Source organism: Nymphaea colorata, chromosome 10 (genome assembly GCF_008831285.2).
Source record: "Nymphaea colorata isolate Beijing-Zhang1983 chromosome 10, ASM883128v2, whole genome shotgun sequence".
Taxonomy (NCBI): Eukaryota; Viridiplantae; Streptophyta; class Magnoliopsida; order Nymphaeales; family Nymphaeaceae; genus Nymphaea; species Nymphaea colorata.
In genome coordinates, this window is record NC_045147.1 from 3,211,109 (window position 1) to 3,233,599 (window position 22,491).

Below are 22,491 nucleotides of genomic sequence, written 5' to 3' on the forward strand. Positions count from 1 at the left end.
GCGGAAATTTTTTTTTGAATGTTGAAGCTGAAAACGAAAATATATTTTCGAAAAAATTTTTCCAGCAAGAGATGTGGACAAATTTTTCCGATTTTTTTTTTACTGTTACCTCTTCCTCTTCCTCCCTCACTCTCCGCCTCTCTTCTTCATCCCTCTTTCCCTTCTTCCTCCTTCCTTTTTCTCCTAAACCTGAAAATATATTTCTTTTTCATCAACCTATGATTTTTTATTGGAACTTACCACATAGTTGGAGCCCAATGGTAAACTTCTCCTTATCATCCTTTTCTTGTGCATCCAAAACTCCTCCGCAAGAAGTTTTGGTTCTCTTGTGCTGAGCAACAGTGGTTTCCTCGGCTCAAGCTCGATCGGCCCATTCCAGGCCCAGGCTCGAGTCCACCATGGTGATGCAGAGAAGGCTGCATTGGCCATGGCCCGACGATGCGACCATATATATATATATATATATATATATATAAACAAACGGAGAGAGAGAGAAAAAAGAAGATCTCAGATCTAAAGTGAACAAATGCACTTTGAGCATCCTAGTATGATGGATTTGGTTAAAAAGTAATGATTGAAGGTCTGATAGAAGGAGGCCCGACTTAAGTCCATGAATATAAGATCCACCACTGAGATCGACAGTGAAATAAACACAAGAGACTTAGATTCTTAAAACGCCACAGCACCCAATGCCAACCTAACTTCTGAAGGCCGTCAGCTTTTCATGTAAATTCTCAAACCTGCGCTCCGTAGATGGAAACCATCGGTTGTTTTTGAAAATGATGAAATTACCCTCTCGTCCCGTTCGCTGTTTCCCGGCACCGCCTCTCTCTCTCTCTCGTCATCGTGCGGTGCCCATGAACATTGCTGGCAGGATTTCGGGTGGTGTGGCATGGTGATCAAAGCAGATGCTACTTGTGTCTTTTCTTTTCTAACGTAAGCTTACCCTGCAAATCATCATTTGCCTCAACCACATTCAGAAGAATGTTGAGAATTAGGGAGAGGCTGCCACTTCGTCTTCTCCTCCGAGCACCCGACGGGCAGAGGAGTAGAGGTTCCACAACGATCTATCGAAGCACGGTCAGTTTTGAATAGCAATTCTCGTCCTCAGTACAATGTGAGCAACTCTTCCCCATTTTTAATTGCCGCTTGTTCTTCGTTAAAGCGAGCCCTTTGCATTTGAGAACAATTTCACGGGACAATTTGGCGAATATTTGATTCATATGTAAGAAACCTTGAGAAGTTGGGATCTGAGTGTTTTAATTTCTTGCCAAGTTGCCTGAACAGAGCTTTTCCCCTTTAATATTAACCTCAAACGCGTGTTTCACCCCCTGTCACAGGAGATTATCCTTTTCATTGACCTGTAATGCCTTCTATGCTTGAGCCCTTGAACTAGCAGAGACAAATTTTTGCTCCCAGCCTTTCCCCGCAGTCACACTTTCGCTGCTGTTGAGGGCACCACCTCTTCCTCATTGAACCGCATTGCAGAAGTTAAGTCTCATTGAGCCTCTTCTGAAACTCAAAATTTTGCACCAGAGTGAACCTCTCTCCATGGCATCATTGTCTCTCCAGATAAAGCCACTTGTGATTCAGATAAACATATGTTTAAAGTCTTCATGATCCCATCTTAGACTTTTATAAACTTCAACACATGATTTCCAGATGAAAAAGATTCGATGGAATGCGGACTTGACCAGCGACACTTTATTAGGGTGTGTTTCTGTTGCGTGTGAACTCAGTTTTGCAAGCTTTAATTTCTATCTTTTTAGCTGAAGATTTAAAGTGTTATTCAGCTCTTATTTGGGAGATTTAAGGAACTTAGCTGCCAATTTTTGAAGAGAAAGAGGAAGATGATATTTTCAAAATAAATGTGAGCATATGAACGTTCAAGCGTTGTAGAATCTCTTTCTTGTTCCATGTTTGGTCTAACGGAGTATTTTAGATGGGATGGGGATGTTTACTGTTTAGAGGTGCTCCTAAGGCATCTGCTCCGTTCTCTCCAATGTTTTTGAAAGCTATGGTACAACAGCACCTGTTGTACCAATAATGCCGAGATATTGAAAGTCTCTTGGTCCCTTATGATAATGGAGGGAAGGATGAAAGGTTCGGCTCTCTTGTGGGATTGAATGAAATACTCTTCTGAGGTTGAAAGGTAGGGCTCGCTTGAGCTTTGGGACCACTTTAATTTTTTTTTTAAAAAATTATATGTAAATTTTAGAAAAATTTACTTATTTTATATAAAATTTTAAAAAACGAAATTTTAACCTTAGTCAAAATTTAAAAACTTTAATTCAATTCCTCTCCCTTATGAAAATGGAGAGAAGGATGAAAGGTTTCGAATGAAATACTCCTCCTATTCACTTAATGAGTAATAATGATTAATGGTGAGTTTAAGAAAAAAAAAAGAATAACAACCCAAACGATATCATGGTAGCAGTGGCCCTAAGTGGCCCTGAGCAGGAGCGGAGCCAAGGTAGGGCTCCCTTGAGCTTTGGCCCCACTTTAATTTTTTTAAAAAGAAAATTATATGTAAATTTTAAAAAATTTCACTTATTTTATATAAAATTTTAAAAAATAATATTTTAACTACAGTCAAAATTTAGAAACTTTAATTTGACTCCCTTCATAAATTTTTTTTTGGCTCTGCCATGCTGAAGTAGATCTCCAGGCAAGTGGGTGACTGTTGTTGCTGAGTATGTAAGGGTAGGGAAGGTGTCGGTGGATAACTGGTGTTGGATGGCTTGGGTGTATTTGAAGGCATCTGTGAGAGACGCCCCACATGGGCGGGACCATTTGCAGCATGGGAGGAATGTAGGCAGCAATGCTCTAGGAGACAGGAGTGAAGGCAATTGCAATGAGATGGTAGCTTTTTGGTTCCATCTTAAAGTTAGCGTTCTTTATTCACATTCAACAAAGCTGCTGTTGTTTTCGAGGGGTTGAGACACTGTACTGTTGTTTTTAGGGGTTGACACAATGAACAAGGTGGGGTTGGTAACCCAACAATCTTTGTTTCAAAACTGTTTCATTGATCTGTATATGTATATAATGTATATGCAAAAAATATACTAAATACAAAATGGAAAGAAGACTAGGTGAAAATAAAAAATAAGGAAGATCAGTCGATGATATATAAATAATGACCCATAAATCAAGTTCGGGTTCAAATTCCATACATATATATATATATATATATATATATATATATATATATATATATATAATTCTAGATGTGATTGTTTCTCTTTATAATGATAGATAAATAAAAAAGTTCCTCATGATCCTTGTTTACCTACTCGTACTTGATATGTCTAATATTGATTGGGTTGGGTGAACTTAAAAATTCATTCATTGAATCAAATTAGTAAGCAATTGAATTAGATTCGATTGAATAGTACCAACAAAATTGAGCACTAACTCCCATTTTTTATTGAATTAACCGATCAACTTGCTATCAGACATTTTTTTTAGTTGGTAATATTTGCAAAAACTTAAGACATAGTTCAGTTTTTTATGAATACAAATCCTACTACTTTTTGGTTTAGAAGTTTCAACACTTGTGAAAGAAAATCAATGACGTATCGCTCAAATTATTGGTCCAAAGAAAGACACTCACAGACACCAAAACATGCTCTGCCCTATAATTCTAGAGAGACTAAAACATGGACCCCTATTTTAGGGGGACGATTGGTTAATGAGATCCTCATCTCTTTTGAGTGGAAGCATAAAATAATCCCCGGTCACTCAGAAGTCAAAGACTCAAAAACGACTATTTGAAAAATTTCATGAAAAGTTGAGCACCTTTCGTTATCTTTTAAAATTAGGTGGTACTTTGTTATTTCTTCATAGGCAAGCCTCATTTTATAAATTGTTCCCATATAAGACTCTTTCTGTAATTGTGTAAAGCAGCCAACTGCGGGGTGTCCACTCGGTCTTTCTCCTCCCACGCCCTTTCTCTTCCTCCCTGCCTTGCAGGTCTAGGGATTCGGAAGCACTCATTCGGCGACGGATCTCCGGTCGTCCGCAGGGAGATTCCGGTCACCGACGACCGCCGATCCACAATATTGTGGTCGCCTTCTTCAGATTCCTCTCGTTTTATCCTCTTAATTTCTCGGGGTTCCACTATAAAAGGTGCATCGTTTAATGCAATATTTGAACGACGTAACCACACGAGAGTGGGGTTCGGGTTTTGAAGGTAGCGTTGCTTCCAAGAATCGGACCCAAGAATCTCTCATTCATATTATTTCTGCTACAACGTCTCTGTCAGTCTTTTGGTTTTCATGATCGTCTCATTGTGGAATACAACCGTTCTTCATGTAAAGGATTGACTGATATCTTCGGAGGACCGAATTGGGTTGAAGAAAGTTTTTGAAGGCATTCTGTGGTGGTGGCAAAGTGCGGAGTCTGAGTGGAGGCACGATGTTGCCTCCCAACGAGGAGAGGATAGATGTGGTCAATTCTCCTCTTGGGACAATGCTGCTGGAAGAGATAACCCCTGTTATCATGGTTATTGCGACGCCGCTCGTCGAAGAAGCGTGTCAAAAGAACAAGTTGAATCTTGTTGAGATACTGCAGCCATATTGCTCGTTCGACAATATTGATGGTGAATACCTCCTCTTGTCCAAAATCTCCTTGCTGTTAAGACACTTTTCTGTGTTAAATGAAGCTCAAGCTCATTTCTTTTTTGGGATATTTTTGTGTATGTAGTGCCTGTTCGTACAGCAAGCGATCAGCCTTATAGGCTGCAAAGGTTCAAGCTGCGGTTGGTTTATGCTTCAAATGTTATCCAACCTAATCCTGAGGTGCACTCCCTCTCTCTCTTTCTCTCCGAAAAGGTTCACTGTCCTGAAATTAGATAGAAAGTTCCTAATTGCTTCACTTGCTTGTTGGTGGATTTATGTTGGTTCTATTATACCTGAGGGTGATTATCCTTTAAGTATAAACCTGGTATTTTTCTTCCCTGAACAGACTGCCGCAGAGCGCGTGAAGGAAGCAGTTAGAAGTGCAAGTGATAAACTTCCTGATTTTCAAGGAGAAGACGAACATTACGGCAGTGATCCAACTGGTAAGATATTTTTTGAGTTGGGATCTCAGCATTTTTGCTGGTTGAACTTCAGCACCTCCCGACTTCAGACTAACTTCAGCACCTCCCGAATTTGGGCTAACTCCTCTGTTGCAACTGCCTTATGCCTATACTTATTGTGTCATGGGCCTTTCTGCACGATGCAATGTGGTGTTGGGGAGGTATTTTTTGTGTTTAACAGGCTGCAACTTATGCTAGACTAAATATTTTGGAGAAGCGAACATGATTCATATCTTTTCTGTTTCCCTCTAGTCCACCAAAACGTTATTTTCTCTTGTGCAAGGCCGCTATGCATGTGGTTGTACCAGTTTACGTCTAGAGCCCTAAAACCAAATGGAAGTTTCTGAGGTTTCACTTTTTATCCATCTTTTTCCTTGGTGTTTGAGATGGATGGGGCAATGGTTTTTGCTGGTGGTTCTTAATAAAAAATAATGGATATGGTGGATCCTAAACCGCCTAGCAGTTGCCTTTGGTTTGCAACCAAAAAACTACGACCTGGTAAACTAAACCAAGTTCTCAATGTAATGGATCCCAACCTGAACCAGCCCTATAGCAGGCTCCAGTTTGTACCCAAAATGAATCAACACAACCAGTAGTATGCCACACGGGTATATAGACCCCTTGAGTTTTCTCGAAAACCATTGATACAATGCTAAACTTTCCCCAGCTTTGGCTGTTACAATTTTGGTCACTAACTTGTTCAACTTTTTCATTTTCAGCTTATTTTTGCTGCAGAAGAATACTTGGTATATTTTGTAGTTGAGAATGCCTTCTGCTTCCACTGCCATCAATAACTAATAGAAGTGTCTGTGTTTGTTTTTAGTGGATAATTGTGAGTCAAGATTATCATGGTTTCAAGACTTCAACAGGGAGATCGTGCGGACTTTATCCTTCTCAGACCATGAAGCCTTCGATCATCCAGTTGCTTGTAGGTCCTAATCCTTTGAGAAATTATACTACTTGTTTAGTATATAGAGGTTTGATTATGCTTGTGACTTTGTCAATTTACTGCTTTAGCATGTATATAACCAAGAGATAGTAAAAGGCTGCCATTTCTCTATCTACAGGCCTGTTGGCTGTGTCTTCAAAAGATGAACAACCTGTCAATAAATTCGTGGACATTTTCGACAAAGATCAGTTGCCTTCTCTTCTTAAGGAAGGTGCAATGGACCCAAAGATTCTGAAGTATTATTTGTTAGTACATGATAATCAAGAAGCAAGAAGTGACAAGTATTATTTTGGTCCTTTTCCCTTTTGAGAAACATCCTTTTGCTTGAGTGTACTCTTAGTCTACTGCTCTTATTTGCATCTCCAGTATGATTATCTCTTATTTACTTGAACTCACCTTTTGTCACTATCATATTTTGCTACTTTTATTATGTGGGTGCTTCTTAGAATACATACATACATTAGCTTTATGCTCAATCCATTGTCACAGAAAAAAACACATATTGTTTGTGTTTTTTTTTTTGCATTTTTTTGGTGTTTTTCACATTTTTTGAATTACAAGATTTTTATTTTCCCATTTTTCCGATTTTATTTTTAGTTTTTTAAACTTTTTTAGAACTTGCCAATATTTTCTCAAGATTTTCAACTTTGTCGTATTATATCCGAGAAAAAACCTCGCCATTCTATACCTGAAAATGAACTTTGTGACAATGGCTCAATCATAAGGTAGACAAGGCATGTCTAATATAAAATTCCACAATTTTATTATGAAATTGAGAGTTGGTACTTTAATAGTCTTGTTATTGAGTCAGAGATTTTTTGGTGAAAGTCTATATATATTTTAGCTTTTGTTGTTAAGCTTGCACGTTTTGTACAAGTCTCTTTTAATACATAACTATAGAAATACATCACTATTGTTATTTTTATTGTTTGAATGCTAGTTAAATACATCAGCCTTCAAAAACTGTGCAGAAGGATATTCTTAGATAAATAAAGAGATGAATTGGCGAGGTTATTTAGGAACTTTTCATTTTAGCTAGACTGGGTCAGTGTACTGCAAATATTGTCTGAGGAACTAAGGTTTTCTTAACTGTGTGGTAGACAGGTAGGAACCACAAGCTTTTTCTTTGCACTGGAGCTTGGTCTTCATATATTTGTTTAATAAATGACTGAAGGTTAAGCTTGATAGAAAAGTGTGAGTTAAGTGACTGCAGCTGGAGCCTCATTAACCTAATGGAGGCATGTTGAAATATTAAATAACTTTAGTTTGTAGAAACTTCTATACCTATGAATGTCAAACGTATGCCTAGGAAAATATAAAATAGTTGTTGAAACACTAGAAATTATTGGGCAAAATACTGAATATAAGTGGTTGAGTTCCACTAGATGTTCGTAGTCCTATTCTGCAATCGGTCCACTTAAGTATTTTAAGGTTACTAGATCGGACATTATGCATGCAGTGCATATAGCAAGCCCATTTGGAGCATGTATCAACCTATGTCACATAAGTGCGGGGTGCGGGTGCTGGAGCGGCACATCTCAAAAAATTTAGGTGCAGTATATATATATATATACGGCAGCTATCCACAATAAGGGAATAAATATTCACTTCTCAATATAAAACAAAAGAAATAAGAAACATCATTAAAACTTGAAAGCTCGACATTTTTTCTCAATGTAGCATAACTGAAACCAGGAGAAGAAGACCAATGATGACCCTGCATTAACAATTTAACACATATGTTTCACACTTCACAGAAGCCAAAGTAGCCATCAAGCAAGTGGCAGTTTCATTAACACATTTTAAGAGCTAACAAACAGTACTCTGGCTTAAAGAATTAAACAGAAGCTAGATGTTCACATAAGCCAAGTATATATACATAGCTATGCTGCCTGCGGTAGAGAGAGATGAGACAGAATAGAGAGAAATCAAAATCGGAGCGCGATATCAGAATCAAACATTAAAAGAAAAAAATACACTGCTTCAAAGAGTGAGAGAGAGAGTTTACCTTCCTAAAATGCATCTCCGTTCGTGAGTGAAGAAGAAGTGGAAAGATGTGAAAGAAGAATAGAGCAGGAGAGCAGTCAGCAGTCCGATCGTTCTTCTGAGGACAACCACCAGAGATTAAACCATTTCATGACAGAGATGATGCTGCCGGTGGAGGTAAAAATCGGAGAGAGAGCAGCGGACGCCGGACGGAGAGGTCGCCGTTGGTGGAGGACATGATCATTCGAAAGATAGAGAGAGAGCAGCGGACGGAGAGAGAGGTATGTGTTTGTCTAAATCGGAGAGAGAGTAGTGGACACCGGACAGAGATGATGCCGCCGATAGAGGTAGAAATTAGAGAGAGAGCAGAAACGTTAGAGGAATATCAAGCAACAGAAATATCAAATACATAACAACATGAAAAATAGCTCGGCAGTCGGCATTAGGCCCCGATGCCAACACCCGACAATCACCTATCTATAAGTTTCTAGATTAACCAATTGAAAGACAGAGAAGACTAAATTCATAACAGCACAAATACATAGGTTGGTCGATGTCTATGATAACAAACAAGATGGGGCACAATGGTGTATCCATGGTGAATTTAGCAGAGAAGCAGGTAAACAGAAAGCACAATAATGACAAAAAAGGGGAAGAAATTATATACCTCCAAGCCAGCAATCTGGTGCGCAAAGACTCTAGGATAAACTTCACCCACTTGACGTCTCCAGTCGCCGTCCGTCGTCCGTCGCTAGTTGCTGCCCAAGCTCCCACCGGACATCCATCGCTAGCTGCCCAAGCTGTCAAACCCCCCAACAGTTGCAACAACCCTAAATACCACCAAATGAAGAAACCTGCCGACTCGCAGCCCGTCGCCAGTGGCTGCCCAAGCTCTCGCCGGACGTCCGTTGCCAGCTGCCCAAGCAAGCGCCAGAAGACACTAGAAGATCGAGAGGGACAACGAGCGTCGTGGGTTACGTTTTAACATTTTATTATGGTTTGGATCTGGTTCTGACCCAGAACCAGGCATACCACCACGTACCCACATACCCGTTTTGGCGTACCGGCGTACTGGTGCGGGTACGGGGGTCATATGGACGTACCATGGTGACATAGCTGAGTGGTTGTTGTTTCTGTGGATAGAGGCCCTGTACAGTGGCTTATATGAAGGTTTTTTCTATTTTTTTATTTTTTGTGCTCCACAATATTAAGAATGGAAGGACACTTCTCACCACCATCTTTAATTTTCCCATGTTTTCTCTATCGTTGTTCTGCATGGATTATTAGTTTGAAGTCTTTTTTGTATCTTCGAGAATCTGTTTCCTTCTCATATTTTCCATTTTTTGGTTCTCCCCTTCTCTCTTCCCTTCTCCACCTACCCACTTGTGTTTTTTGTCTATTATTTTATAGCCTTGTTCTCCTCATGTTTGTTTTCTCTGTACCAATTTATCTGTCTCTTTGAGCTACCATTTTGAACCAAAAAGATACTATTTGTTTCTCTTAAGATGAGCATTAGACAATTCTTTGGTCCAAAATTGTGAATAAATTGATCAGGAGGCCATTTCCAGGGTTTCATAAGATACCTTTGAACCTTTATTACATATATAATTGGTGGAAGGATAGTTCTTGCCATCATTTCTATATTTGCCATTTTTTTCTCCCATTGTTCTGCATGGATGATTACTTTGAAGCCTTGCTTTTTGTTTTTGAATGCTTGTTTACTTTTTATAAAGTTCTTTTACTTCACCCTCTCTTTCGTCTTGTGTCCTTTTGCCTACTATCTTCTAGGTTGCTTGTTTCTCTGCGTCTTTCTTATCTCATCCCAATTCATTTCTCTTTGAGTGGTGGTATTTCCTATCAAGTTACCTGTTGAATACAAAATATACTTTTGTTTCTCAAAAGCGAAACCTTAGGAAATGCTTTGGTTCAAAATTGTGGTTGTTAATGAGAGGTTTTCTGTAACAAGTTTAAGATTAAAAATGTAGTCGTTTGTTTACAACTTTGCTTATGGAAGTAGGGGACAATCTTCATTTTATAGAAGTTCCAGACGTGCCAGGGCCTTATTTGACCTTTTCTTTACTTAGAAACCCTTGTTTGCTATATATCTGTTACTAATGATTGACCTTTTTCTTCTCTTCTTCATTTCCTGAAGGGCCGTTGAGATTCTGGCAGAAATGAGAGGCACCTTCGGGTCAAGCAGCTGTCAGTTACTATGCATGAACTCCTCCCTTGGTGAGGGAGATGAATGCCAAAGTAAACCTTGGATTGATAAAGTAAAGTTGGAACCTTTTTTCCTCCTCAATATGTATTTGGTTTTTGATGCTGATGTGGTTATGTTTTGTTTTTGACCATGATTGCACATGGTTGTCAGGAAGCTGATGCCTCAAATGATCATGAAATTGGATGCTTTCTTGATGTGAATGACCTGAATGAGGTTAGATTTGTCCCCTGTGTTCTTTAAGTCATTACAGTGAGTCTCTTTTTCTTCTTGCCAATAATAGCTTCATATTTGTTGAGACTTGTATTATCACATTGCCGTTGATATATCGACATTGTATTTATGCATTTGGATTCTCAGATTCCCTTAGAAAAATTTTGTATAATGTGTAGTTAGTTGCCCTCAGGAGCTGGATCATGTTATATGTTTACATATGATTGTGCCCTTGATTGGACCTTCTGTACACTGAGCTGGTGTAATTTATGCACCAGCAAAGTGGCCCTCTTAACTATGAATCGAGATAAATAATGATCCAACTATTCAGGTGACATGTTCTGTAGGAAGAACTTGAACATCATTAACCAAATAACAATGTAAAATGCATTAGTGGCATTTCTTGGAGTAAATGTGTGGACTTGCGTTGTGACTGAATATCTCCACTAGCAGTATAACATGGGTAGACCTGAATAATGCATTGGGTCCTTGTCAGGTACCTGACCTGCCATGAGCTAGTAATGGGTCAAAAAGAAAAGAGGAAGCTGAAAAAAGTGTGGGACTAAGGGGATTTCTGAAAACAGCTGTACAAGGATCCATTTTTTTGAACTGAATGAAACTTAGATGTGCCTGGGATCATGGTTGGCAAACTCGCCGGGATGACTCAGGAATCGCCCAAGTCAGCTTGGATAACCAACAATTCTGGCCATGAGTCAAGGTTGGCTCGACTTGCCCCTGACGAGGCCTGACTTACCACCGACTCGGCCTAACTCACCTCTGAATCGACTCGACTCGGGCCTAACTAGCCTGTTTCAGCTGCAGTGATTTACATTACGTTTATTTGAATACTCAAACGAGTCGACGAGTCAACTCACTGACCCTGTGACCCGGTCATCTGCTGATCCGAGTCTGAGTCACGGGTTGCCAACTATGCCTGGGATGGTTTAAAGAAGAAAACCTAGGTTTTTGTACAGGGGTTTCTTTCCCTATCCCATTCTAGAGCCTCTCAGAGTTTTCTCTCTCTTTCTCTCTCGTTCGCTCGCACGCGATCACCATCAGCCTTAGCCACCTCTAGGTGCTAATGATTCTTGAAAGCTGCATTAATATTATCTGTTTGTAATGCCATCAAGCTCCCCATTGCTGCTGTGGAGCATTCTCTCTCTCTCTCTCTCTCTCTCTCTCTCTCCCCCCTCCCTCCTTCTCATGTATCAAAGAGGTCCATCTGGGTCAAAGAAGGGTGGGCACACCTGGAGACTTGAACCAACTTGCTTATGAATGGGTCGGGTCTTAGTTGAGTGTAAGGTCCAAATGGATCTTCTGGACTCCTTTCTGAAATAACTTGTCTTATCTTTGCAGCTGCAACAAACAGAGATTTTCTTTTTTTCATTATAAATATAAAATATAGTAAAGTTGGTTTATGATTTTGTAGTCGGAATCTGAATCTTGAGAGTGTGATCTAATTAAAAACCACTTGATCAGATCAGTGCCAAAACCTCAATAGGGAACACGTTTGTCATGTTTTTATTTTGACAACTTCTTCTGCAAAGTAAATTGGGGGTTTTCCAGATTTTTGTTCATTACCTAATTTTTCTTTCTTTCTTTTTTATCCTTTCTCTCTTCCTCTGCAGCTCTGCCCTTTCTCTCTTCTCTTCTCAAGTCTTTGCTTTTTCTTCCTCTCGTGCTGTTGCTGTTATTCTTTGAGTTGATTCATTGCTGTTTTATCACACAGAACCGTCTATTCCCTTGAACAGTTGCAGTGGTCTGCCGGTTCCTAATGCTGCTTGCCTTGATTGCTAATGTGGGCTCCTATTAGCTCTATTTGCTGTTTAAAGTGGGCTTGTGTTTGCTTCTCTCAAGTTCTTGTTGCTGTTTCCTCATACACGGCCATCCATTTGCTTCGACAGTGTAGTTGTAGTTGTCCGCTGCTTCCTCCTAATCCTGCTTGTCCTATTTGCTGCTGAAAAGTGTTCTCGTGCTTACCCTATTTATTTCTCAAAAAAGGGCTAGTTCTCAGTTTTACAGTTTTGCAATTTTTTAATGCTTAAATGCTATGCAGTCAAAAGAGCTAGGTGTGTCTATGCTATGCACTTTAATGAAAGCAGCCCTGAAACAGTAAAAGGAAGAAAAAGGAATAAGAAGGAGAAGATGAAGAAGAAGAAGAAGAAAGAAAGGAAGAAAGTAAGAAGAACAAGTAGAAAATCAAGAAAGAAAGAGGGAAAGAGAGCTTTTATACAAACTTTTTCAGTAGATACCAAAAGCTAGTCAAAAGGCGGTGGTGTGCTTTTAAGTTTTAAGTTTTTAACTACACAGTAGGAGCAGATGTTCTATTGTTTCTTTGTGAATAGGGAAATATAGAAGAAAGGGGCCTTTGAAAAGCAACCGTGCAGCATAAGTCACAATAATATTGCAATAAACTTATTTTTTCTATCTTTCAAATATCATGGAAACTTCCATTGAATACATTATTCTTTCAGGCAATGATAATTTTCAATGTCTGAAAAAACGGCAATATTTGTGACTATCTATATATATATATATGTGTGTGTGTGTGTGTGTGTGTGTGTGTACATATGTATGTATATACATGTACAGACAGTTGGAAAGTTGTTAATAACAAAATCTGAAGGGTGTCAAGTTGAGGAAACTTGATCACGTCCAAACCTTGCCATTCTGTTGCCTGAACTTTCCTATGGTCTTGAATAGGCTAGTAAGGTCCTTAGGAAAATTGTCAACAGATACACATATATTGAAGTAAGGTCCTTAGGAAAATTGTCAACAGATAAACAGTACTCGTAAAACACACACACACACACACACATATATTGAAGTAAGGTCCTTAGGAAAATTGTCAACAGATAAACAGTACTCGTAAAACTTGCTAATGTTATCAATCAATAACAAAAAAATGTCTTGTACTAATAAAGTTCCAATCACTAAGATAAATATACAAGTTAAAAATTCATACTAGAATGTCTTTAGAAAAAGTTTTTTTCATTTTCGGGCAAAACTAGATGGTGTCAAAATTACCCAAGTTCAGTTTTGGAAAAAACATAGGCATGGATGCATTGGCCGCAACTGACGAGTGACACCTTTCTGGCTCTTTCATCCTATCCATGTGTGGAACTGCTGCCTGTGTCCACTCATTTCTAGCCATGTCAGCAAAGGTAAGGCACTCATATAGAAGGGTCTGCATGGCTAGCTTATGAGTGTAATGCATTTTACATTACTCCATCTGGTGCACTGTGACATTGGTTGCAACTTGCAAGCCTTATCTTGCATTAGTTGGAACTGTCAAAATCAGGAAAAGGACAAAACCTACATTCCTAACTGCGTGTCTGAATAGAGGAGGAGAAAGTCCGAGATGGACCCTTCTGTCACGAATATACCATCTGTCCTCCACGAAAAAAGCTGAAAAAATAAATTTCTTGTCCAGTTTGCTTCTGTTTTTGTTTGTTTGTTTGTTTGTTTGTTACCATTGAAGTGTGAAAGAAAATGGAAGGAGATGTTCATGCAACTCTGCATTGCATGACCTTTTCCACCAGGTTTTGGATACATCTTAATTGATTATGTCTTCTCAAATATCCTTTAAGAGGAAGGTTCCATGTCTGGGATAACCTAATAATTTTTTGTTTGTTTGTTTGTTACCATTGAAGTGTGAAAGAAAATGAAAGGAGATGTTCATGCAACTCTGCATTGCATGACCTTTTCCACCAGGTTTTGGATACATCTTAATTGATTATGTCTTCTCAAATATCCTTTAAGAGGAAGGTTCCATGTCTGGGATAACCTAATAATGAGATTGTGTTGAAAGGTTCTAGCTTCATCCTGTTTTTGTACTCAAGCAGTATCTCCTTTTGTTCTGTTTTATTGGTTAAATTCGAGTTTGCCTGGCTTTGATGTTTGTTTTTTCATTTACTTATTTGAAGTTTCTAGTTTTTCATCTTAAGAATCTTTGTGGACTTTTCTTCAGAGGAAAAGTAACTTTGATATCTAATAAAAAAGTAAGATAATAAGTATCATGATATGCTCAGTGTCACTACCAAAGGTCCAAAAGGCACATAGACATGTGTACATGAAAGCTTGGACTTTATTCCTCAACTTCTAGCATTGAAAAGGTAAAATGCCTTTCATGATTATATGTATCATTATTTTCTGAGAACTAGATAAGAGACCTCTTGCAAGAATTATCCACGAAGCACATCATCCCATACATGGAGCAGAAGATAAGAATTCTCAATGCACAGGTACCTCTTTTCTCTAGTGGTTGTTGAGATTCAAGCGTTAATTTTTGTTTTTGAATGTCAGTATTTCTGTTTGATCCTTATTATATGTAAGAATCTTATTCTCTTTTCAGGTTTCAACAACAAGGAAGGGGTTTAAAAACCAAATAAAAAATTTGTGGTGGAGGAAAGCAAAGGAAGAAGCTGCAGATGATCCAAACGGCCCCAAGTCTGTCTATTAAACTAATATATGGCCCTAAAGTTCTTTTATTTACTTTGTTCTCTTTCTGTCACTAACTATATTCACATGACATGTTACAGATACTCATTTAGTTCTTTAGAGTCACAAATAAGAGTCTTGGGCGACCATGCATTCATGTTGCGGGACTATGAACTTGCCTTGTCAAGTTACAGGTTGTTATCAACTGACTATAAAATTGACAAGGCCTGGAAGCGTTATGCTGGTGTACAGGTATTTTCTATTATTCCTTTTTGATGTGCTTTACTTTTCTCTTTTCTTTATTTCGATCCATGATGCAGAACTCATTATATCTGTAATCAATTGCGACAAACTGATGGAGATGGTCATTTTCTTTTGATATAATGCTCATTGTTGCAACAGAGATCTGTAATTCTTTCTTGAGTCCATTTGAATTAAATCCACAAAGAAGTTTTGATGTTAGGTGCTGCCCACGAACTTATGGTTCTTTAAGTTATTGCAATCACTAATCCTAGGTTATTTATTCTTGTGCCAAGATTGTAGTTTGTATCATTCATCTCAAGTGTTTCAAAACGTATTAAGGTTCATTTGTTTTGGTTTAATGCTTATAGGATAATATATATATATATATATATATATATATATATATATATATATATATATATATATATATATATTTGTGTAATGCTCCTTATAAGCTAATATCTTTTTGTGTAACATCTCTCTCTCTCTCTCTGGGTGTGTGTGTGTGTGTGTGATGAGAGCTGAATCTGTTGAGCAGTGGATTGCCATTGCAGATGTCTGGCTAATGATGCCAGCACGGTGGCGTTTGACTCCATCTGCATTGGAGATGATTCATGGTCCAGCCATGAGATGGTTCTCAGGTTTGAACAGGCAATCAAGAAAATAAGGTAAGTGGTGGGGCAGAAAAAGAGGAGATAAGTGGGTTCTGTGGTCAAAGTGGCACAGCTGTATCTTCAGGAATTCCTCAACAGCATAATATTCATTTGTCAGAAGATCCAGCTAGATGCTTACATTTGTTTAAAACTGACATGGAATGACGCAGATGTTTTTAAGTTTCACTTTTCACCTAAAATCCAGGAGTGTGGTCTCTTAGTTTGGTGCATTTGAGCAACAATCCACTGCTTGTGGTACTAAATTTTTCTGTATATATATTATTTTTTTTTCTTTAAATGAAAGAAAAAATCGGAAGAAAAGTTTGTGGGGATACCTGTTGAGTTCTATGACCCTGTTTAGATCTCTGACGACACATTACTTCTAAAGGAAGGATTCATTGGAAAGTCCAATAATGACCTGCTTCATGTCTTCCAAATGCAATGCAACATGCTATGTTTCCTGGACACTGCTAGTGGTGAGCTATTTGCATGCAACTCTAAGTGCTAGATTTAGACTTTTAGTTCTATGTATCATATATCCTTTACTTCATCTGACCTTCAAATATTTAAATTGCATCAACATTACAAGCATCTATATGACTATGCGACCTTATTTTGGTTTTGTCGAAGAAATATTACTTCTTGGTGATTTTCATTGTCACATACTCCATTACTAGTCTGGTAACACACCGTTTGGGTTCACTATTCCATCTTTTCATGATGTGCTTACAACCTTCACATTGTTATAGTCTATTAAGATCTCGGATTTAGATTAGCTACTTTTGTACCAAAACGAATTCCATCCTGTTCTTCCTCATTTTTTTTTGCTAAGTGCTTGCTCATAGGGGATTCTAAGATGGCTATCTAAACCACACAGTTAAAAGTCGCCTCTTTATGATCATCAGCTGTAGTCCCATAATTGTTTGACCCAGGCAACTTCATTAGGTAAGGTTGGCTGCCATGCTTACACTTATCAGTATGATGCTATGCCTATTCATAAGATTTTGTGGTCTTTCATGATCCCACAAACATATATGATATATCTTTAGCTTAATAGAACTACCTTCATGGTCTATTTCAGTTGATGGTGGTTCATCTTAGCTGTTGTTTGCTATATGGAGGAAATCGTCTTGTTCATCCTTTCTTTAACAATACAATGTAAAGCCAAGAATATTTATCCTGAGATTTTCAGCATCAGCTGTCTTTGTTTTTCTATTTTCATTGATTTGCGTAAATGACATTGTGCAAATGACATTGTGCTAGTTGTGTTTTCCTTAACATACTGACTTATCATTGACTTTGTTAGCACCAAGGGGGTTGGTGTAGTGGGTAGGGCTTTGGCTGTCAGTAAAATTGTTAGAGTTCAAAACCTATGAGGGTGTCTCTTTGTGCAAGCCAAAGCATGTATAGGCCCAAGAGAGATTGTTCACTGACATCTTTGTTTTATTATTGTGGTAGAAGGATCGTCAGTATGGCTAACTAATTTCTGCGTCATGAATTTTTGTTGAACATGCAAAAATTTATGCAAAAATGCATATGGGCCTATGGCCTGTTAACAACTAGAAGCACCCTTAGGTGCTGCTGCTATGTAAAGCAATTGTTTTATGATTGTGGTAGAAGGATCATTGGTATGTCAAACTAATTTCCGGAACATGATTTTTTGTTGAAGACACCAAAATTTTATGCAAAATGCATATTACCTATTAACAGCTAGAAGCACCATTAGGTGCTGCTGCTATGTAAAATAAAGAATAAAACAGTTGGTAGATAATGCCTTTATTTTATTGTTCTTTCATTCCCAAAAGCTTCAGACCTTTCAGTTATCAACTAATTGGACTAATTTTGTTACATTTTTTTCATGGGTGCAGGAGATGGCTGGCCTTTGCCTATTTATGTTAGACCAGTCGAGGAAGGATGCAGAATACTACATGGAAACTGCTTTGAATACTTACTTGGTATGTTTGTCTTTCCTTTCTGCCTTCCCCATTCGTGAGGCTGGAGTTCCGCTCTCTTCCTCCAACCTTCCCCCTTCATAAACTTGGTGTTTCTGCACTCTTTTCTCTAATTATTCACCAAAAGCTAACTTAGTTGCATGTTGTACACTGGCTTCTGTAGCAGTCCCAATTTAACAGGTTTAAATTGCCAACAGGTTCGATCTTTGCAAATATCATATTGCAGACAATAATAAGCATCTCAGGACAAGTCTGAATGTGAAAAACTCAAAATTGACTTGCATTAGAGTCCTCAAAGCTTCTTTTATCAGAGTTTGGGCTCTTAGATCACATGTTCTGCTTCCAAAAGATACCAAGAGAGAAGATGATGGGGCGTCCATGGGCTGCTCCACAATCGAGAGAGATGTGAGCCCTAATTCTGTATTAATACTCTATAATAATACACAATGGATAAATATACCTAAACGTGAACATATATTTTACAAGGATAACAAATCCACTTAAGAGGTCAATAACCTGATCTGAATTGGATCTAGATAGGATTATCCAGAGCCACAAAACTGAGAAGTCTTTAGTTCCCTCTCTCAAGTTGTGCATGGTCTTGGACCAAAGGTGAACTGTTCTTTGAGAATCAAAATCTTTGTTGTGTGAGTTGTCCAGTAAAAAGATTATCTATTTGATGTTCAGTACGAATAACATCAGCTTAATTTTTCAGTTTTTCTATCTTCAACCTTTCGTCTCACAAAGTGTTGGTCTGTTTCAATGTTTTTATTCCAACTATGGTGAATTGGATTGAACAAAATACTGAATTCCACTCTGATTGTTGCATAACGAAGAGTAACCTTGAAATTGGGTCTTTATAAATGTCCTTTTACTTTAAACCTCCCCTTTGTTATTGTTTCCAAAAGGAGGCCCATTTTTTATTAAATTTTTACGATCTTACTTTCTAAATTCTTGTTTATTACCCTATTTTTTATTTTTACTGTGTTACTTTTTAAAATCGTCTTTTATTGCAATAAGAAGCTTATTGTAAAAAAAAAACCCTTTTGCTTTTATCTTTTTTCATATATACATTGTGTTCATTCTCTTTGAAATGTCCCATCTGGTCTTAAGTTGCTAGTGTTATGAGTCAACATTCAGTGGCTGTACGGCAGGAAAGTCGACCATTTGATGTTGTTGGATGGGTGAAGTCCATTACAATGTATAAGTATATGATTATTTAGCACCTTCAGATAGGTTCTGAATTTTTGTGTCAAGAAGCTTTGTGAATCTGGACTCCTTGATTGGACATGGGATTCGAGGCACTGAGATATTATTTACCAGTCTGTAGAAGTAGTATTTTTATGCTTTTCCCTTTATTCCTAATGGGTGATTGCTGGTCTGGTTGTATTTTTTATGTCCAACAGTGCCGGACACCACAGATTGTAGTTTGTCTTATCTCTTGTGCTGGTGTATCCAATAATCAATTAACTGTTTTTTCATGTGTTTTTTTTTTGTTTTAAAACTTTTTATACGGTCTCTCAGTTGTTGCTGTGCAATCTTCTTTTTTCATGTTCTGACATTGTAGAACAGGTTGACAGTTTTTTACCATATTACATGACTACCCAGAACTGAATGTTATGAATTTTTCTTCTCAAATTTAATGTTCTACGCAATTTAATATAAGATTCTGGTTTTTTATAGAAGCTTGGATCCTTGGGACATAGAAACGCCACACGTTGCGGCATCTGGTTGGCAGAAATGCTTAAAACCAGGGAACAACATAAAGAAGCTGCAAATGTTCTTCTCCATATCTCCAATCAGGTAATAATGTAGAACAGCATAACAAAACTATCTACTTTGATGAAATATTAAGTAATGAGTTATGTTTCCTAGGAACCTAGTTTACATGCAGCAGTTATCCTTGAGCAAGCTTCCCACTGCTACCTGCATTCAGATCCACCCATGTTGCGCAAATATGGCCTTTTTTGTGTTCTTGCTGGTAGCCAGTATAATATTTGTGATCAGGTATTCATAGTTGATGCCATGAACTTTGTAAATTGTGTTCAAGTATTTTGTGTGCAAGACAGTTACATTTTTGATATTTTCATTTCCAGAGGAAACTTGCCATTCAGGCCTATCGTAGTGCTCTTTCTGTATATAGAGAGTGTGCATGGACTCATATCCAAGATCATGTTCATTATAACCTTGGAAGGTAAGTGCTCCTTGCAGGACATTGCATCTGTTTGTAACTATGTGCATTTATGTGTGGTGCTATTTTTCCATTACAGATTGTGACCATTCTAGTAATTTACTACATTTTTATTCTTATGGGTATCCAAGAAGGTCTACTCTCTCTCTCTTTCTAGTCTTTACCTGGCCTTCGTTTGTTTCACGTCATCAGAGCAGGATGGGGCAGAATGTGATAACCTGCTGCAAAGATTTCTATGGGGCTAATCGCTCTTTTTCATCACAAATCTCCCTATAGACGGGAACCTTAATCATTCATATAGATCACTCTCTTTTTCTTTTCCTTTCTCATTTCCTTAATACTTTTCCCCACACCACATATTTGTCATGTAATTGATTAGATGTGAGGTCTAAGTTGTCAAAACCAGGGTCAAAACCAGTCGGTCAATGCCTTCTCTCTTTCTCTTTCTCTCTCATATATATATATATATGTAGTAACAAATGTAGCTAAATGAGCTAGCTGGTTGGTAAGTCCCTAAAGTAACTAACTAGCTAGTGATTGCAGTAGCCTGAGTGATACATGCACTGCCCCCACCCCCACCCCCCCATGAAGGAGAGAATATTACTAATAAAAAGAAGAACAAACTAGCGGATGCACGTTGAGACCCAAAAGCCTGCTAGGAATAATGCTTAGTCCTTGAACCATGGCCCTGCAGGCCATATGGTTATAGACTAGTCTGCTAGTCATCGACTGGGTCAAGTAGGTAATTAGTAAGCTGACCAGTCATCTAGGTTGACAAGGAAGCCTGAAGTGCATCTGGTCTTGCTTCTCTGGTTTTAGATATTTTCTGAATGATTTTAGTCTTCAAGCCTCTTATCCATTATAGAGAAATTTAGGGTTTCAGCATATTTAAAAGTTAAGACTCTTTTGCAGACTGTCTTCCAGCATAAATCAGCACGTATAAGTGATAAAGGTGTACCGTTTACCTTGTAGAGAATGATTAACCATGAGTTGTTGCGTCCAGACACATCTCTGAAAAATATATCAGAAAAGAAATGCATCATATGGAGAACAATATGATAATATGACTCCTCATGCCTTAAGTACTAGAAAATTGTGGATGCTTTATTATACTTAACAACTCAAATTTCAGGTTGATCTGAGCTCAGGATAGGGAGATGTGGCCTTCGGAAGCCTAAAAGCACTAACAGCTGATTTTAATCCTGTGGGTAAATTCAAGGCACCTGCCATATAAGACACAAACCTCTTTATAACTGCAGCTCCTGCTTGGTGCCAAAGGTGCTGTTGGTGCCACATCTCCCTACTCCGAGCTCGGATTGACTTGAAATTTGGGCTGTGACCAAATAATTAAAGGAGCATCCAACCCCCAAATCCATGGTTGAGGAAACTAGAAGGGAACCTGCTTGTGACCGTGTTCTAAAGGAGAAAAATGGCAGGTCTGCTGCCACTGGCGGGACATCACTCTTGGGTCCTGGAAGCGGGTCTAGATCGGGCTTGCATCATGCCGGCAGGTCACTGTGGTTGGGCAGCGACACCGCCGGTGAGAGGAGGGGCCACATAGTGCCTGCAGGGGAGAGGGTGTCTGCCTCCTCCTCCCCTCAGAAAGTATTTGGTGTGAGGGGAAGGCAGAAGCCCTTCCTCTTCGGCCTCCCTCCAGAGGGAGGCATCAACCTCTCCGCTTGACTGTGTACGTGTGTGTGTGTGTGTGTGTTTTTATTCTCTCTAAAGTATAACAAAGTTGTGGGCCGTCTGCATGGGCTGCAGAAGGGGCTTGGCTGTGTCCCTCCAATGGTTTCAAACTTTCACATTATTCACATGCATGTGCATTTGTATTTATTTGGTTTATAAAGCTTGTCAGTTGTAATCCTATTACAGGTGGTATGCCATTGTTGGGATCTATGATGCGGCTGTGCAACATATGTTGCAGGTTCTTGCCTGTACGCATCAGTCCTTGCCAACACAGAAGTTGTTTTTTGGTGACTTTCTCCATATTGTGCAGGCAAATATTATTCTTTTGAAGCTTCGTGTTTACCTTATTTAGCAGTAGTTCCTTTTGGATATTAAACCTGCTAGATTTATTTCAGGAGCTTCAGAAGCTTGGAAAGAAATTTGATGTGAGCAGGCTAGAAGTACCATATATTAACTTAAGTTCCTTAAAAATATCATACGAGGACCATCGGACTTTTGCATCAGCATCTGCTGTAAGTTAATCTCCTTGTTCTTTGTTATCTGAAGAATGCTTTATTTCTACTTGGCTCATTTGTAGGCTCTTTACATGGCCGCAAACTCACAATTTAGTGTGCTATTGTTAGTGAGAAATGCTCACCTCTTCTATTTTTTGATGCAAAATTTGCATAGATTTTGTTCCTGCAATAAGCAGACAGTAACCTATATCCTGAGATGCTGAAGTTGCACTGAATTTATCATGGTTTTTTTTTTCATGTCCTGTCTGGTTTTTCTTGATCTTCACCATGTATATGCTACGTATGTATATGTATCACTATATATATATATTCATGTACTATATATTTATATTTATTGTATGTATACAGTGAATATATATGTA

The 22,491-nt window shown here is 38.4% G+C and overlaps 1 protein-coding gene across 4 annotated transcripts in view; it reads left to right on the forward strand.

Moving 5' to 3' along the window:
• The first annotated feature begins 707 nt into the window (after positions 1 to 707).
• LOC116263167 (uncharacterized) overlaps positions 708 to 22,491 on the forward strand; it is a 48,890-nt gene continuing 27,106 nt past the window's right edge. Inside the window, exons 1-17 of one of the 4 annotated variants that reach the window (XM_050079816.1) lie at positions 708 to 1,117; positions 4,320 to 4,600; positions 4,705 to 4,799; positions 4,966 to 5,062; positions 5,904 to 6,008; positions 6,148 to 6,310; positions 10,168 to 10,288; positions 10,387 to 10,449; positions 14,610 to 14,690; positions 14,801 to 14,895; positions 14,988 to 15,138; positions 17,651 to 17,737; positions 19,418 to 19,537; positions 19,610 to 19,741; positions 19,831 to 19,928; positions 21,801 to 21,924; positions 22,010 to 22,126. In XM_050079816.1, the coding sequence (XP_049935773.1) occupies positions 4,417 to 4,600; positions 4,705 to 4,799; positions 4,966 to 5,062; positions 5,904 to 6,008; positions 6,148 to 6,310; positions 10,168 to 10,288; positions 10,387 to 10,449; positions 14,610 to 14,690; positions 14,801 to 14,895; positions 14,988 to 15,138; positions 17,651 to 17,737; positions 19,418 to 19,537; positions 19,610 to 19,741; positions 19,831 to 19,928; positions 21,801 to 21,924; positions 22,010 to 22,126 (1,833 nt within the window). In that variant the 5' untranslated portion in view covers positions 708 to 1,117; positions 4,320 to 4,416. Of the gene's footprint in view, positions 1,118 to 3,909; positions 4,601 to 4,704; positions 4,800 to 4,965; positions 5,063 to 5,903; positions 6,009 to 6,147; positions 6,311 to 10,167; positions 10,289 to 10,386; positions 10,450 to 14,609; positions 14,691 to 14,800; positions 14,896 to 14,987; positions 15,139 to 17,650; positions 17,738 to 19,417; positions 19,538 to 19,609; positions 19,742 to 19,830; positions 19,929 to 21,800; positions 21,925 to 22,009; positions 22,127 to 22,491 lie in introns of those variants that run through there. The other 3 variants (XM_050079815.1, XM_031642786.2, XM_050079817.1) reach the window with 3 other exon arrangements.